General features: G+C 37.1%; 1 protein-coding gene across 4 annotated transcripts; it reads right to left on the minus strand.

The window, feature by feature from the left end:
* Positions 1-937: 937 nt before the first annotated feature.
* LOC148109038 (centromere-associated protein E-like) lies at positions 938-18,408 on the minus strand. Of its 4 annotated transcripts, none has more exons than XM_087866372.1 (6): positions 12,817-12,955; positions 9,357-9,468; positions 7,713-7,820; positions 5,922-6,105; positions 4,845-5,125; positions 938-1,485 (listed from the first exon to the last, which is right to left on the minus strand). In XM_087866372.1, the coding sequence occupies exons 2-6, from the start codon at positions 9,376-9,378 to the stop codon at positions 1,394-1,396; spliced, it is 687 nt and encodes a 228-aa protein (XP_087722498.1). In that variant the 5' UTR covers positions 9,379-9,468; positions 12,817-12,955; the 3' UTR covers positions 938-1,393. The 4 variants fall into 4 exon arrangements, 3 of the variants coding, with proteins under 3 accessions (XP_087722498.1, XP_087722497.1, XP_087722499.1); XM_087866371.1 differs by having other exon boundaries at positions 938-1,488; XR_015726446.1 differs by lacking the exons at positions 938-1,485; positions 4,845-5,125; positions 5,922-6,105; positions 7,713-7,820 and adding exons at positions 14,140-14,252; positions 14,991-15,209; positions 17,268-17,471; positions 18,212-18,408 and having other exon boundaries at positions 12,817-12,996.
* Positions 18,409-18,758: the final 350 nt, after the last annotated feature.

Here is an 18,758-nt window from a genome sequence, read left to right on the forward strand (position 1 = left end):
GCTTCTTACTGCAAGAATATGCTGTACTGCAGAAAGACACCAGAGGGAGCAAGAGATCCAGCCCCTAGAAAAGAATCTGGTAAACTTCTCTAATTGGCAAATTAGACCTACAGCCCAGAGGTCACCTCCCCCTAAAAAGGTTTCAGAGAGCCCCAGAATCTCTAACCAGGCTGACAGGTGGAAGTCTTCCTCCGTATGAAGCAGTCCGTAGACTAGAAGAGGTGGCAGCTTTTTCAAATGCATAAACCTCAGCAAAAAATCAGAAAGCACACACACACACACACACACACACACACACACACACACACACGAAACATGACCCAAAGATCCCTTTAAGAATATGATAAAAGTATGGATCCAAGTATCCTAGAAAAATGACAAAGTTATCAAATTAACATAAAATTTCAGAGGTTTTACAGACTGCACGAAGCCCATCCGTAGATGCCTTGCGTATCTGTGGGGACTCTGGGTTTAGAAGACTTTTCTACTTTGAGAGAAACTCTGGTGCTGTTTCCTCATGTTTGAAATAAAGGGGTAGAATAAATGATTCATGGGGTCCTTCCAGCTGGGAGTAAAATGCAGTAGAGTACAAGTCTGATACCAAACCAACCATTTAGAGCGCTGTCTAGGGGGCTGGTGGGTAACAGAGAAGCGAGAGAGAAAGTCTGATACCAAACCAACCATTTAGAGCGCTGTCTAGGGGGCTGGTGGGTAACAGAGAAGCGAGAGAATTTTTGTATTTATTATAGCAAAAGAAAGATGAGCCTAGAAAACAAAGAGGTCATAGCACTTTGCTAAACTTAGCAACTTAAATCCAGAAAGCGTGTATATATTCTCATAGCAAAATTCTGAAAGTCAACAAACAAGTAGAGCCAAATATACACTGAGCACCCCACCAAGAAACCATTAATTACTATTACATAGAGTTGTGCTTCAGAACCACTAATTAAACATTTATTGAATGTTCAAGGTACTTAAAAAGGAGTTTATAATTTTGTTAATTAAATGACGCTTTAATGTATGCATTATGTCTTGGAATTAGCTAAGTCATATGTGGATAACATTACATTAATAAAATGAATACATTTTATGTATACACGGAGAGACTGGAAAAGGCCTTCAACAACTTTATTCTTTACAAAATATATAAATAAATAAAACAACTCAACTTCGAAAGTATTACCACATCAAGAAGATATTGCTATCACCATTCTAAATTGCTGGAGTGCATTGATCTGTTCCTTCATCTTCCAATTCTAGTGGCAAAATGAAAACTGAACTGAAATTAAGTTGGAGTGTGACAACATTGCCAGGGACAGGCACATAAAGTAATAAACACAGTCATGTCCAAACAGGGAATGCTGGGCCCCCGGAAAAGAGACAGGACAGGAGTCTACTGTGTCCTGCACTCGGGCACGTCTTTCCCAGCGGAGGCGTGCCAAGGAGCGGGCTGGGGATCCACACTCTCCGCTCCAGCAGTTTGCTCTTCTGAGAAGAAACAAAAAGCAAAACAACCCAAAGTAATCTTATTTAAAAAAAAAAAAAACAACACAAAATTTGAATACAACCAGAAATGGAAACGATGTTAAGACAGCAGACATATGAAGAACGAAAATGACAATATGGTCATTAACCTCCTCATGTTTGGTCATTAAAAAGGTGTATTTCAGTTTATCAGAGGTGGAGAAGTTTATTCCCCATTTCCTCATAGCATCAACTGTTAGAGAAGCCATTTTGTATATAAAACCAAGAAGGTTTTATAATAAAGTGTCACTTGAAATTCATCAGTTTGGGATTCAAAGTGAATCAAACACTGATTGAGCCTAATTTTCCTTTGCCCTAATTCTAGGGAAAAAATGCTGTGGTAAACAAATAGTATATATTTTGGAGAATATTTAGTCATTCTTAGAACACTCTGGGGCTTTAAAAAGCACTTCACTGCATTTATGTTTATAAACAATATTCATTTTCAAATGATTATATTCATTAAAGTAAATCTGACTTCCCAGTCTTTGCAATTATCTCAAGTTGTTGAGAAAATTTAAGTTAATCTTTTATAATTCAAATTAAAAACTAACATTAAAATTCTTTTCGAGGGGCGCCTGGGTGGCACAGCGGTTAAGCGTCTGCCTTCGGCTCAGGGCGTGATCCCGGCGTTATGGGATCGAGCCCCACATCAGGCTCCTCCGCTGTGAGCCTGATTCTTCCTCTCCCACTCCCCCTGCTTGTGTTCCCTCCCTCGCTGGCTGTCTCTATCTCTGTCGAATAAATAAATAAAATCTTTAAAAAAAAAAAAATTCTTTTCGAATGGTATTTTACTAATTCTGGCTGGGACTATGTCCTTTAATTCTGAATTGGTCAGTTTTTTTTTTTATTTCTAAAGATTTTATTTATTTGACAGAGAGAGAGCACACAAGCAGGGGGAGCAGCAGGCAGAGGGAAAGGGAGAAGCAGACTCCCCGCTCAGCAGGGACCACGATGCGGCCTGGATCCCAGGATCCTCGGATCATGACCTGAGCTGAAGGCAGATGTCAACTGACTGAGACACCCAGCCGCCCCTGAATCGGTCAGTATTTAATTCATATATTCTTCCAGCATAGTTTTTTATTTATTTCACTTAAAGATAGTACCAGACTGATCCATAGATTGATAAAAAGACGTAGGCATTTCTATTTGCGGTTGAATTAATTCATATCATGCATGTGCCTCTGGCACTATCAGATAAAATCAAAAGGTGATTAAAAGTTTCTGTTTTTCGGGGCTCCTGGGTGGCTCAGTTGGTTAAGCGTCTGCCTTCAGCTCAGGTCATGATCTCAGGGTCTTGGGACTGAGTCCCACATGGGGCTCCCTGCTCAGCAGCAAGTCTGCTTCTCCCTCTCCCTCTGCCCCTAACCCTGCTCGTGCTCTCTCTCTAATGAATAAATACAATCTTTAAAAAAGTTTCTCAGTTTTTCAAAAGACACCTCTAAAATAGTGTGTATGTATATACAGCAAAAGTTCTGTGTAAGTGCTAGATAATGGAAGTTCTCTGAATGTTTGTTAAATACTATTCCATAAAGTGAACAGTTCGGAAATTTTTTCAAATTGTTTGGTGCCTTCCTATATCCCCAGCACTTCCAGACTGCTGGCTTGATCTAATTTTGATGTGTAGTTGATGAGGATGGACGGATTTCTTCTAACATCACACAGTGGAGCTCTCACAACCCTGGCTACCTTCGCTTGGGGCCGCAAACGATCTGGCAGCTGCCTCTCTCAGTGTACAGTTTTGTGGCTTTAGATGTTTACGACTGTGCAAGGGCCTTTCTGACAGGCCGATGCGCTGTCCCACGGACACGAGATCAGTGCTGTGTGGTGAGAAGAACGGCAAGAAAGGCAGTATTACAGAGCCTCTCCGCCAACACTCCACACCCCTGTGTCCAGCACCGGGCAGCGCTGGGGGACCTCTGACACTGCCTCCCTCCGACCAGTCAGGCACCGCGCACTACTGACTTGACTCCCAGATCTCCTCTGTCTGTCCCCTTCTCTCCACCTCTCCTGTACCTGCTCGCATCCTCGCTACTATCACCTCTCGCTTGGACAACTGTCATCAACTCTTGCTCCTATTATTCGTTGGTTACATATAGTGAAGGTGGTGTGTTCAAAACTTGTAACTCATCACGATCCGCTCCATCATGTTTAAAATCTTTCAAAGGTTTCCTCTACATGCTTTCAGGATAAAGTAAAAATTCCTTTATACTATCTACAAATTCCCACACACCTGGCTCTTCTTCTCTTTGGCTTCACTGCCTCCATCCCCAGCAGCTTGTGTTCACTGTGCTCTGGCCAGCTTTCTTTCAACCCTTCCCCTGGTTACAGTCCCTTCTACCTTGGGGCTGTCACTATTCTATCTGCCTGAAATACTCCCCTCTCCCCTCTTTGTGAAGCTAACTCACATTAACCGTTAACCTCTTAGATCTCAGCTTCCTTCTTCAAGGAAGACTTCCTTAACATTCCTGAAACAAAAGCCTATTATAATAATTTTTTATTATGTTAGTCACCATATAGTACATCCTTAGTTTTTGATGTAAAGTTCCACGATTCATTATTTGCGTATAGCACCCAGTGCACCATGCAATACGTGCCCTCCTTACTGCCCATCACCAGCCTAGCCCAATCCCCCACCCCCCTCCCCTCTGAAGCCCTCAGTTTGTTTCCCAGAGTCCATAGTCTCTTATGGTTCTATTATTAAAAAAACAATAAAAAAACAAAAACCAAAAACCTATTATATGCCTCACAGCCTTTTACACTCTAGAATTTTACCTGTTTCTATTTTTTGACTACTTGATTACTGTGTGTATCTCCTAGTAGACTGTAAGATCCGATAGGGTAGGGACCATGTCTGGTTTTGCTTATCAATGTACCATCAGGGTCTCATCTCTGACACAGAGTCGGAAACCAAATTTTTTTTGCTGATTGCATGAATTAGTAAGTAAATGAAACAAGTCTATGATCTGGCCTGTGTAAAATGAATATAATGCTATTAGAAATACCAGCCCATTGCATTGATAAGAAAGGGTTCTTCAGTAAAAGTTTTGTTTATAGGGTAGTGTCTTCATGTTTTTAAGAGAGTTGCTTATTTATCTTGGGAAAAGTCGAAGGTTTAAGAGGCAGAATAAAGACTTAACTTGGGGTAAAAAATGATGCACTTTAGTGCTGTGCTTTGGAGAAACTTTCTCACAACAGAAGTCTGTGCACTGTAGCTTGCTCAATTATACCTTGTCTAACCTTGCCCTTTGGGGCCACAAATTAAAGATAAGTTCTGACAGTTATCCCCCAATTTCCAAAGAACCAGTAGACTCACGTACCTGGGCAAAGGCCTAAACCCAAGTTATCAAAATAGCGAACTGGATGAGGTAGAGACTTTGATCGGCTGTCAAAAAACCAAGACTTCGGTGATTCCCTTGGCACAGGATCTTGTAAATTCCGTTCCTTGCATTGAGAAGGCGTACGTGGCCTCTTTTTGGGAGCTGTTCTAGTCACTTTAGGAGACTGTGGAGAATTCTCAGAACTAACTTCTCTGTGAGTCTCTTTTTTAAGGATTCTCTCCTTCCATGTTTTGACCTCATTGGAAAGATGATGATTATTGCTTGAATATAGGAGAGAAAAAAAAAAAAAAGACTAAGTCAGCACAATTCCTGATTTATTCACACAGTACATTCGTTCTCTATGCCCTGGCCACACTGTATGCCTCTCAGTTCCACCAACGGGTTATTCTTCCTGACCGAAAGCCTGTGTACGTGTTGCCTTCTGTCTAGAAGGCTTACCTGTCTCTCCTTTCATGTGGCCTACCTCTTACCCTTTTCCACAGCTACTCTTCTATCAGTTTCTTCACCATCACCCCTTCCCAGACCTAGATAAGGTCCTATATGTGTTTTTTTGTTGTTGCTGTTTAATAGCACTCATTGCAAAAAATTAGTTGTTTGTATAATTATTTGTTTAATGCCTATTTTCCTTCTATCGTAACATTAGTAAAGTGCTTGGCACAAGATTCTAATCTTTGATAGAAGCCAAATATTGGATTTGTTAGAACTGTTTATAAAGTAAAAGCAAAGAGGCTACAATAATGGACTTAAGGCATTCTCCTTTGACTTGGGCATGCAGATTCGTGGTCTATTTATGCTGCCTCTCAACAGTCTTTGTTTACTTGCTGTTTCTTGGCTAGCTTAAAAATAGGTCAATTGATAGTTAGCAAACATCTGGAATGGGGGTACTACAGTCTAATTCCTTTTAAAAAACATTTATTACATATATTCTAAAAATTACTTTCCCTGTATGCATGAAGGGTTGCCAACTGCAAAAAACGCGTATGGAGGTGTATAGACCAAGCTCCCCACATGTAATAGCCAGAAGCATAATTTTGATATCACGTAAGCAGATCTTACCTTAATAGTTCATTCTTTTGCTTTATTAGCTGTTCATTTTGCTGCTTTAACTTAGAGATTTCTTTTTCTAGCCGTATATATTCACTTTTCAAAATAAGAGCTTTTGTGCTTTGTACGATGCCACTACCACCTCCGCAAGTTAAGGGTTTATTTGAAGGCTGAGAGTCCGTACATCCTGATACAACTGTGAGTGAGGCAAATACACAAATAGGTGATCCTTTTAATTATCTCCAAAGTTCAAAACAAACATTACGAAGAGCCACGAGTCACCGCAAAAACCAGAACATCTCAATCACCATGTCCCTAGACGCCATCCTTCCTTCCTCCTTCTGCCTCCCTTCCCAAGACTATTTGATCAACGCTTCTCATTGTCTCTAGAGTCCTCCCGCTTCTCTCCAGCCACCACTTGCACTAGCACGACACTGCTCGCTGGAATCTTCCACTAGGACGGCAGCAGCAGCAATCCCCCCGGTTAGAGCTGTTCTTCACTGCTCTCTCCTCTGCATCAGTGGACACACCGGAGGACTTCTTACAGCACAGAAGGTGTGTGTGCGGTCCACCACCGGGCATTCGGTGCACTGTAAGTTCTCAACACATCCTTGTTAACCAAACAGAACTCAGAATGATACTAAAGCATCTATTATTAAGTGTTCTATACTACGTGTGTGAAAATACGGTAAGGAGCTGTTTTGTAAAATTGCATAGGAACGTGAGGCGCATATAAAGTGGAACACTCCATTGTGTAACTGATGATCACAAAAGGTACGGTGTGTGCGGGGGATACGCAGTGTCCATTTTCTTTTGAATTACTCCAAGTTCAGATACAGTGTGTTCCTGAAAGTCACAAATCAAGAGTAATTATCCTGACCGTTCTGGAACAACAAAGCATGCTCGTTTCTAGTTTTATCCCTTGAAGTTTTCCAGGTAGGGGTGCACTTCTGCAATAGACCCTAGAGAAGTTCAGGCCAAACGTGTACCAGACAACATCTTTAACACTATCTCTCTTTTTTTTTTTTAATGAGTGGATAGTAATACACACAAGTATTATCTTTTGTTGGCTTGACACTTAGAATTTTCAGTGTGCTTTCACACACAACTTTCAGTTTGATCCTTACAATATGTATATATATATATAAGCTGGGAGGTCAGGTATTATCCCCATGATTTCATATAGCCATGAAGTGAGGGGGACCTGCCCTGACTTAGTTCACTGCTTGTTTACTACACAGAGCTGTCCCAAGTACTGTTCAGCATCCTCTCTTTTCAAATGAAACACAAGAGACAGTAATACAGAAAAAGGTACAGGTTGAGGAATGCACATGAGGAAATTTGATCATTAGATTTGAAAATTGTATCTAAGATAAATTTGAAAGACTTTGCAAGTAAGCATCAACTCTATTTTCAGTACTAAGAACATGTAGGATATTATTTCCTTATTTCTATGGTGTGCTGATTGTATTTTTACTGTGCATGTGGTTAAAATCTATTACAACGTGTTTGTATTTTTATCAGGGAAGGTACTTCTACCTTGAAGTTACGTCACTCTTTTATAAGGTAAAATTCTTATCTTTTAAGACTCTATAACGGATAAATAGTTGAGATTACAGGAAACTAAGGAGATGTCACCGGATAAATATGATCCCAACAAATTCATTTCAAAAATAGTTTTTTCTAAATTAGTGGTTAACAGGTTTATTCTTGACTGTCACATATATAATGGTCTTCCAAGTGTCTAAGTGTATTGCGAAACAAAATGGAAAGGATCTGGAAGTATCAGCATTTTCTACTTACTTGAGGTATCTTGGGCTTGTTGATTTCTTCTAAGATTTTCTCTCAATACCCTTGTAACTTCTTTCTGATATTCTACAGTGGCTTTCGTAGAAGTGATTCTAATAAGAACTGCAACAGAAACATGGAAAAGCTTTGCAACTAATTTCTAATGGAAGAATAAACAGAACTGTTATCAAGAATTTTCTAATAAGATATATCACATTGACATAAAACCCATAAGTGGCAGTAGATACCCCTCTTGGTATAAAGTATTTTATAGCTATAACACCATCAAATTGGAAGTATTCTGTTTGGTTGCAGGAGTAATTTTTTAAATTCTTTTTAAATTTCTGGAAGCCCAATAGCTATTAATTGGATATAATTACCAGAGCATAAAAGTAAAAAGAACTACCTATTTCTACATTGTCAGGGAACAAACCCTGGCTGCAGTTCTAGTTTACTGTTACAAAGGTCAAATTCTGCTCACTGTTCCATAGTAGAAAGTGATATTTTAGGAATTGCTGGCTTGAGTGTTAATCAGCCGTGATAAATCATGAAACTTTCTGCCTTTAGTGACTCTGAGAGTATCTGCTGATTCTATTCTATACTTAAAATTGCCTTTCTAAAAAAAAAAGATTTATTTATTTGAGAGAGAGAGAGACACACACACACAGAGTGCAGGGGGAGAGCCAGAGGGAGAGGGAGAGAGAAACTCAAACAGACTCCGTGCTGAGACAACGTGGAACTCGATCTCAGAACCCTGAGATCATGACCTGAGTCAAAACCAAGAGTTAGACGCTTAACCGACTGCATCACTCAGACGCCCCTAAAATTGCTTTTTTTGTAATGAAGAACTTGATAGGTATAAGTGTCACAAAAACAAATAGTCTTATCAATGGAAGGCTGGTTAGAATGCATGAAGCTTCCAAGTGCTACTTTTTGGGCAAATTAGATATCATTGTTAAATATTCATAGGAAGAACAAAAAGCATTAGGAGTCAGGAGGAATCTTAAGAAAACATCTAATACAAAACTATCCTTACTGTTTACGAATACAAAGACCAGAGAGATTAAACAGCCTATATGTGAGGTGATTTAATAATAAGTGGCAATATTATATTTCTAATTCACTGTCTCTGACTCTGTAAAATGTTCTTTCATTACACTATATCATAAAGAACTTTAGACATGCCATTATATACAGTAGTATATGTAAATAAATAAAAAGAGGTTATGCTTTTGGGTACAAGATACCATAATTTAAAAGGAAATACAATTTTATACAAAAACACAAGAAGAAGAACAAATTAAATGAAGAGGCCCAACAGAAATCATAGTTGAACTGCTAAACACACACAGATACACATATATACAGGTTCTTACCATTCATTTTCAAGCATAAAAAGGGCCTTTTTAAGCTGTTTATGTAAGACAGCAAGATGCATCAAAAGACATTGTGCATTAGTTATTGACCAGAACTATGCTTATTTTTAAAAACTTTGCAGATGTAATGAGAATTTAACAAGTTTAAAATCTGTGGATGTTTGTATTTACTTTAAAAAGCAGTAAAAGTATTTCCATATATTTTAATAAGTTAACCAATGCAAAAAATTTAGAAGGGAAATTTAAGCTATTAAAGTCATGTTCAGTTAAGGCAAAGACATACTCTTTTTCAAACTCTTTGGCATTTTTCATCTTCTCTAGGTCTATTTTCACTAGCTTCGTTTTGAGGTCTTCATTTCTTCTTTATAGGGCTTAGCTCCTAAAGCAACTTTGTCCTAAATTTTTTAGAGAAAAGAAAAATAAAATAATTTCAGAGCAGTTTAAAAGAGCTGTTAACTACCTTGATTTGGTAGGAACATTTTAAAACAGCAAACTCCAAATATATGGAAAGCAGAAAAGGCACAAAATTTAACCCTAAAATGAACAAGTAGATATCTGATGTGAAGTATACAGGAAACTACTGGAAGATAATATGTAATTAGGAACACATGACCTTCATTTCTTAAAACAAAAATTTTTTCCAATTAAAAATGATATACTTAACCAAAATGAAACAGAAAGGTTGAAAACAATGGGTAGACAAATGTAAATCAGGAAAAAACCAAAAAGATGTCAAAATGGGAATATAAATATCAAACTAGAACTCAATTCAAGGTACAGAGTATTATAAAGTGTTGTTGGGATAGTTGTACTCAAAGATGGTTCAATCCAGTGCTGTAAATGTATCTACTTTCTACTCAGAGAAAAAAAAAATCAAATGTAAATACATACTTACATATATTTAAACCTTTTTTTATAAATAGACTTCTATTTTTTATTTTTATTTTATTTTTATTTTTTAAAAAGATTTCATTTATTTATTTGACAGAGAGAGACAGCCATCAAGAGAGGGAACACAGGCAGGGGGAGAGGGAGAGGAAGAAGCAGGCTTCCAGCAGAGGAGTTCGATCCCAGGACTCTGGGATCATGCCCTGAGCTGAAGGCAGACGCTTAACGACTGAGCCACCCACGCGCCCCAAGACTTCTATTTTTTAGAGCAACTTTAGGTTCATAAAAAAATTGAGCAGAGTACAGATTTCTGATATACCCTGGTTGTGCTCCACCTCCCTCCCCAACCTGCCCATTTCCCCTATTATTAACATCATGTTTTGGTGTGCTGTATTTGTTACAAATGATGGGCCAATATCGATACATTTCAGGCTGCATTAGGGTCTACTGTTTGCATTGTACATTCTATGGGTTCTGACAAATGTACAATGACATGTTCATCATTATTATATCATACAGAATAGATTCACTGTCTTAAAAATCCCATGTTCCACCTATTTATCCTTCCCTCCCTCACACCTTCTGGACCATTGGCAACCATTAATCTTTTTACTGTCTCCCTGGTTTTGCCTTTTCCAGAATGTCATATAGTTGGAATCACTTTTCAGATGGGCTTTTTTCAATTAACAGTGTGCATTTAAGGTTCTTCCATGTCTTTATGGTTCGATAGCTTATTTCTTATTATTGCTGAATAAATCACTAGTTTCTTTCTATCACTGTACCACAGCTATACATTGGAGAATTAGATATTGCACAAAAAATAAAACCCATCTAAATAGGGACCTAGAGAGCTCTCTTTATTCCTCCAGGCTTTTCCAACCCAACTCCCATAGAAATGTTTATGTGCACACCATGGCTAGCGAAGACTAAAAAGATGCAAAACTTCCAAAAAATGATAGATGCTCAGCTTGAGGAAATGGATGGCTGGGTAAGTAAGGTAAGCCCATTCCTGGAGGAGCCCACTGCTTGCTTAGTCACAGCACCAGTTCAATGCCCTACCTTCTGAGTCAGATGCTGATATCACGGACTCCCTGCGCATGTGACTGTCTGGAGTGTGGGCAGTTTTGTAAGAAACTGCCAAACTCTTTCAAACTGGCTGCCCATTTGCAGTCCTACCGGCAATGAACTCCTATTGCTCCACCTCCTCACCAGCATTTAGTGTGGTGATTGGGATTTTGGCCATCACGGCATTTTGAGTTACCGTAAGTGTGTAGTGGTATTTTGTAATTCTCCAAGGACATACATGCTGAGAATCTTTTCATATGCTTATTTGTCACATGTATATATTCTTAGGTGGGGTGTCGGCTCAGACCTGTTGACTACTTTTTAATTGGCTTTTTTTTTTTTTTTATCATTGAGTTTTAAGATATATTTGGGACAACATTCCTTTATCAGATATGTGTTTTGCAAAGATTTTTCTTCTAGTCTGTGCCTTGTCTTTTTATTTTCTTAACTGTCTTTCACAGAGCATTATATCCTTTTGCCAAAATCCTCTGATGATTTCCCATCTCACTCAAAATAAGCCAAAGTTCTTATAACAGACTGTGAGACCCTTTATGATTTGACTGTCTGCTACTTCTCACCTTATTTCCCACCTCTACCTCCTTGCTCACTGTGCTCAGGAGACACTGGCTTTCTTGTTTCTTAAACATACCTACACTTTTTGTGATTTCCCTTGCCTGGAAGACCCTTCCCTTACCACACAGCTCACCCATCCCCTCAAGTCATCTTAGTGGTGTGACTCTCCTCAGCTCCTCTTTATAAGATCATATCTGCTTCCCTCACGCCCCCACTTTCACCCAGTACCCACTTGTCTAGCTTCATTTTTTCCCATCATACTTTTTACCATCAGACACACATATATACTTGCTTATTTTTTCTCTTCCTGAACCAGAACGTAAGCTCCTTGAAGGAAAGGAAGAGCTTTTATTCCGTTCCACTGCTGTACACATGACATCTAGAACAATGACCAACATATACCGCATACTCAACAAGTCTATCTTGATTGAATAAAAATGTGATTTGACATATTAAATAATTACTCTCAAAAATTCTAAAGCTTTACAATTGATTTTCTTGGTTTTTACCTTTACATTTAACAAAATTGAGATTGTTTTTTATTGCCTCTCTGTTTCATGTCTTAATGAACGAACCAGAACTTTTAGAACAATGTTAAAATGATGAAAGGAGCAGACATTCTTAGAGACTTGTTCTTAATTTTAACGGAAATGAAGAGATAGCAAACTTAAGGGCCTATTAGGGTCAGACTCAAGCAAAAGAAGTGTGAGAAGGGCTAGAGTTCAAACAAAGAGCTGTGGTAAGGATGTGATGAATGAAGGTATGATTTGTGTAATGGCATTCAAGGTCAAAGACAAATTACTATTCTCCCTAAAGTAAATAGGTCAGATTCAGCCCAGAGGCTACCAGGTGGGGTTCAATAATAGGATTAAAAAAAAAAAAAGAATTTAAAAATGTACTTATCTAATAAAGAGTAAATATTTAGATGAGCTTTTTCCCTGAAAAATGAAAATATACATTTTAAACTATAAAGAATATTTATATACCTTTTAAAAAATAATTTTTCTAGGAATATAGAAAATAATCATTATTTTACATGAAAATACACTCTTGCATTTCATTTCTAAATTTCCACTTGCTTTTTTAAGCTTGCGTACTGAACTTCAGACGTTACATAAGTAACAGGAAGTTCAAGATCGGAGTTCCAAATTACCCGCCAAATTCAACAGTAAAAGAAAAAAAAATCCTTTTATTATAAAATGAGTTCGTTAAGTTACCTGAAGTACTTGGGTCATTTCTTTTGCTTTTTCAAGGCATTTATTTGATTCATTAACTTGAGCTTTTGCTAGTACGTTATTAGTCATCTCAAGTTCTTTCTGCATCTTTATAATCTTGCTTTCCTTGTGTGTAGCAGTTTCTTTGGCTTCACGCAGTGAAGTTTCCAGCTTCTGAATTTTCTGTTTGAAAAAGCACACATATATGAGGTGTGCCATGCAGGCAGAATCACAGTATATAAGACAAAGGTGATCATACATAGGTATTAATGTTTCAGACTGCTTTAACAAAGGATAGAAGAGACACCAAATGTCACTCAATCTACCCATGTATTTTCTTTATTTAGAAGCTGATGATTTTTGTATTAAAAAAGACCCAAATTTTATAAGGTTTAGTGTTATTTTATTAACTAGTTAGTATGGTGCCTGTTTAGATTAATTAATTGTTTAAATTAACAGTTTAAATTAACACCACTTAAAAGAAATACACTTGTTAACTAAACTCTTTAAGTAATGCATATAACGTATCTTACTCTTTATTTTTATTACCTAGTTTTTAAATTAAAACATCTAGCTTTGTGAGAAAATTCGAAGGCATATAATGAAGGGTAAGTTTCCCTGTCTCAGAACCCCAGCTGACCCCGCAGCAACCACTACTAAACTCTTTCAAGTATATCCTTCCAGAAATTTTCTATGCCCATCTGAGCATTTGTGAATAGACAGTTATAAAAACAGTCAGTCACTAGAACATACTGAATATACAGTTTTGTTTTTTTTAACTTGGCAATATATTTTCCAGATCTTTCCATTACCAACACATAGAGATCTCTCTACCTTTTTGTTTTCATGGATATGTATGTCCTGTTTCTTAGAGGTACTATAAATTAGTTAACCTATCAACTGCTAATGAACATCAATTTCCAGTCTTTTGCAAGTAAAAAATACCTGAATTTAAATACCTGAATTTGTCTGTATTTATAAGATTATTCACCTACACACACATATACAGGTTTTCCTAGAAAATGTCTGTTTCTTCTTGGCCCATCCAGAATTTACCTTTGTTTAAGTGAGTGAGGTAGAAACCCAGATTTATTTTTTCCCAGGTGGCTAGCTGGTTGTCTGGAATCAAACATTAAGTAAATCATCTTTTCCCCACCGAGTAGGCTGTTACCATTATCAAACACTGAATATTTACCTCCTTGAATGTACTGCTGAACTCTCTACTCTGGTCTACTGCTCTATTTGTCTCTTTCTGTATCATTACCAAACTGTTCTATGCTACTCTAATTTGTCATAATTACCAAAGCAATGGCATATAATAATTACCTGATAGGGTGTTTTCTGGGATTTCTGAAGATGGAATATCCTTCTGCTTCTTTATTGCTTTGGTTGATGGGTTCAATATTTCTGCTATTTTTGTCTCCACCAACTATTGAGGTCTGTAGGGATTAGCAAATCAATAAACTGTACTAGTGACCTTCTAGTTTCCACTGGTAATTGATTATTAAACTGGTGGTTGATGTTTTAAGTATTTATTTTGGTAAAAATGATAAATTATGATTTACTCTTGGGTTCTTTACTAAGTTATTTTGTGAGCTAACAAAATAAAATAGCATGTTTGCTTCACAGATTCCCAAGTAAGGCTAGTTATTAAATTAACTGAATCATTCAAATAATGTATTGATTCTTGGCTACAGGTTTATCTGCATAAAGACATCTGTTATATTTTTAGCCTCTTCCATTTTAATTTTGATATAACATCAACCAATATTAAAGACTTTGATGATAACTAGAGAAAAGATCAATTGCCCTTTCCCACTAAGCTAGTTCTATAAATAGACACAGATTATAGTTCAATAAAAAGTTACATGATTGAAGAAATTTATAATGTACAGTAATGGCACTTTAAGCAGTATATGTATCTCTTAACCGAATTAAGCTATGAGTTACTTCTGTTTTAGAATTTAAAGGGAAGATCTCATATAATAGATACAGTTCTGTAGTTATTTGAGTGATAGCCACGACAGAACTAAATTTAAAAAAGAAGCCCATCACACAAACATGGTCCATGTTCCCTAATACATTTGATACTATAATTTTGCTCTGAAATGTTATAAAAATGCATTTTTAACTGATCAATTTGCAAATGGAAAAACATCTTATAAGAAATCACATACCTCTGTCGTTAGTTGTGTGGCTCTTGATGTAACATGGAGATTCTTAATGTCTTCTGTAGCAGAATGAACAACGATATCAGGCGTCAGGGAGATCTTCAAAGTTTGGTAGTTTTTAAATAGTTGTTCATTTTTCTCTCTCACTGATTTCAGGTCACGTTCCCATTTTCTGGCTATGGTAGCATTTCTTTCTTCAAATTCTGTAGATTCATTCATTATAGCCTATTGAATAGTAAAACACCATTATAACTCTAAAGTGAATTACATATAAAAAATACTATGAAAACTACTGGAAATCTAAGATAAGGCATATGCTGAAATTCATTATTTAGAACATTCTAGAACATTACTTTAAAAGAATTTGAATTCTTTGTGGTTTGCCTCAGTTCCTGAAATTTCACAAGATGCTGGATGTTGATGATGAGAATAAAAGAAGAATAAGGACTGGAGAGGATTTGTATTGATCCACAAGATGATAAATCTCACTTTTTTATTTATTTATTTTATTTTTTAAAGATTTTATTTATTATTTATTTGACAGGGACAGCCAGCAGAGAGGGAACACAAGCAGGGGGAGTGGGAGAGGAAGAAGCAGGGTCCTAGCGGAGGAGCCTGATGTGGGGCTCAATCCCAGAACGCTGGGATCACGCCCTGAGCCAAAGGCAGACGCTTAACAACTGCGCCACCCAGGCGCCCCAATAAATCTCACTTTTTAAGATCAGTGTTAACATATGAAGCAGAAATTTGCAGAACTGTGCAGGTTAAAGTCATTACGTATGTTATGACATTTATAATGTCATATACAAACATTAATGACATGTAATGGCAGAGCATATCCAGTAAACCTAACAGCAATCTATTTTCCTGTTTCATTTCAAAAATCAGTGTTTATAGGGAAAAGAATTCATTGACTTGTGGTAATCTGAAGATTGTGTATTTCTGTGCAGGGAATAACAGTCATTCACTTCCCTCCTTTACACTGAAGGCTAACTCTGAAATTACTCATATTATCTTTTTACTTCCTAATTCTATGGGATGTACTTTTTGCTCTCATCATTAATGCCTTATTGGTTTTATCTGTATCTTTAAGGCACTTCTATGGGACTTGGATGCTAAATTAGTTGTGTTCTTGCTGGCATCCTGGACTCTCCTTGGTTCTGGGCTACTGACCTCATACCATACAAAGTTATCAATTCCTATTTTCAAGGTGCTGGAAGAAGCTACATATCTATGCTCATCCACGTGGTAGGAATCCCTACTTTCTAATCACAAGTAGGCCCTCAATATTACAAGAAAAACACTGAATTTTATGGGGATTATATTATTAAATATTGGTTTTTATGTTTTTCCTCTATTAATCATGGACTTTTTTTGGAAGCAGCTCATTTACTATTTTGCTAGCTTGAGGTGTTCAACAAATGGGAATATCCACGGGAAAACATATTTTGAAAATATTATCTCTATTTCAGTGTGATTTAAATATAGTTTTCAGATGAAATTAAAGTGTCAAAAAAGACCTACCCAAACATATAAAATACAAAACCAGTTTTGGAAGCTCTAATATTAATCTAGCTCTCTTTGCTCCAAGTGCACGTACAACAGGCAACTTTGACTACTGTATATTTTACCAGGTATATGAGACAGGGATTACTTCAGAGAGCAGAATGAATATTCTGATCAGTGGAAAGTAAAACAAATTAACAAGCTAGTCTTAAGCAATGTGGGTTCTTGTGAATCTGTATACTAGAGCCAGTCACTTTGGGAACAACGCTATACACATCTCTGAACGTCAGAGTTGAAGATCAGTGCATAAGACAGTAATACCACCAAGATGAAAAGTACATCTCAGAGAAGTTGCTGGACAGGCTTGTCTACGGCACGGCCACAGCTGCTGCCTGTAGCCCTGAAACAGGCTCATGTCTCACTCTGTCTGAGGCTACTTGGGGGAAAGCCTCAGTTCCTACAGAAGCAGGGAGAAGTGAGAAAGGAAAGAAGATTCAAGATTCCCTAAGAGGAAATTGATTATTACACCCCAAGATTTTATCTTCTTTATAAGTGTAAGTGGATATTTTTAATTATCTTAAGGAAGCATACATAACATGTTAGAGGAGGAACATGTTTTACCCAGTTTTTTCAAACAAAAAAATAAAGTATATACAAATAAATTAAAGAAGCATACCTAAGATTAAGTTGCTCTAAGTCTTTTTTAAGAAAAAGGTAGAAAAATTAGAGCAAACGACAAAAAGAATGAGGTAGCACACACAAAAAATCACTACTTACAATTATTTTCTTATTATAGAAGTTATTCACTTGACAAATCTTATCATTTTCTTTCTGGATGCCATTTTTAAGCTTTTCTATATCAAAATGAGTATTCAACCATTCTTCCAAAAACTGGGTTATTTCTTTCCTATTACTTAGCACTTGCTGAAATTCAGTCTTTATGCAGTGGAAGTCATTTTCTGAAAGATCTTTGAGAATTTCCTGTTTGAAAAATAAGTATTGAATTGCCTGAACATTAAGAGAGTTTTTATCTTTTTTATCTAAATATCATATAAATATCATGAAAAGGGGAAAAAACCTTACTGAACTCTCATTCTTAATATTTTGAGTATTTTGAAATAAACATAATTCTAATTATTTTAGTTGTATTAGAAATATAATTCTAATTTAAAACTCTGTTCTAGTGATTTGAATAATACAAGTCTGGCAGTATAAGCTATGTAAGGAATGTCTACAAATTCTGCCTGTTAGAATTAAGAACCATCAAAACTAAAACTATCTGTGACCACTAATCACAACATAGGCAGTGCTTCTGCACATAGCTTTTCTGTGCACCCAGGCCTTTCATGCATGTCGGGAACTGGATGCCAGCCTCACACTGCTGGGTGAGAGCAAGACACTCCACGAGGAGTTGTTGTAATAAAATCGTTCCTGACTCCCAGCCACAGATCTAGGATGTTTTAGAAAGCATTCGGAAACTCATCCTGGGCTTCTATGGATTCCCACTTGTTGGTACTGAATCTATTTTTCTGTGTCTGTGGAGTCCTGAAAGGCGGCTGGCTAGTCCATTTTGTGGCACTCTTCACATCTGGCCAGCTGTCACCCTGCAGCCTATTTTTAATTTCCGGAAAATGAAAATGGCTCTAAGCACATGAGAAGGTACCTTATCTATATGATAAAAAGGCCTAAAATCTAATTAAACCACTTAAAATAAATTATACCTCAATAGGTAGATCCATATTCTGGCTCAATTTGAGGTCCGTTAATTCTCTGGATGGCACATCATAATCTTGTTGAAGGTGCTGTATTTTAATTAGCAGTTCATTTTGCTTTTCCACTTCATCAATAAAAGCCACTTCAAATTTATTGATGCATTCATGTTGTTCTTCCTTTGTCTTTCTCACAGGCTTAACACATACTTGTAGAAAAGCATTAAACAAATTGGGAAGTGAACCTTTATCACATTCACAGGAAGTTTTAAACCCTCAAGACAAAGAGGTGGGATGGCATCTCTTGTTTATCTCTATCCCCTGGTAAGTGAGGAAGAAGGAAAGAGCCTCTCTCTAGCCCCAACTTTCTCCTCTCAGTATCTTGGGAGAATAACTTCCAGACAATTTCAAACCTCAAACCCATTTGTTGCTCTCTTTTCTGCTACTGCCTCTTGAAAATTTATTTTTTCCAGAGTTCTCTTCTTATCCTAAGGCTCTTATTTTTCTATTACGCTTTCTGGGTGACCTTACTCACACATGTATTATCTAGCATCTATGT

Source organism: Ursus americanus, chromosome 13, assembly GCF_024610735.1.
Source record: "Ursus americanus isolate L20-20 chromosome 13, mUrsAme1.1.p, whole genome shotgun sequence".
Classification (NCBI taxonomy): Eukaryota; Metazoa; Chordata; class Mammalia; order Carnivora; family Ursidae; genus Ursus; species Ursus americanus.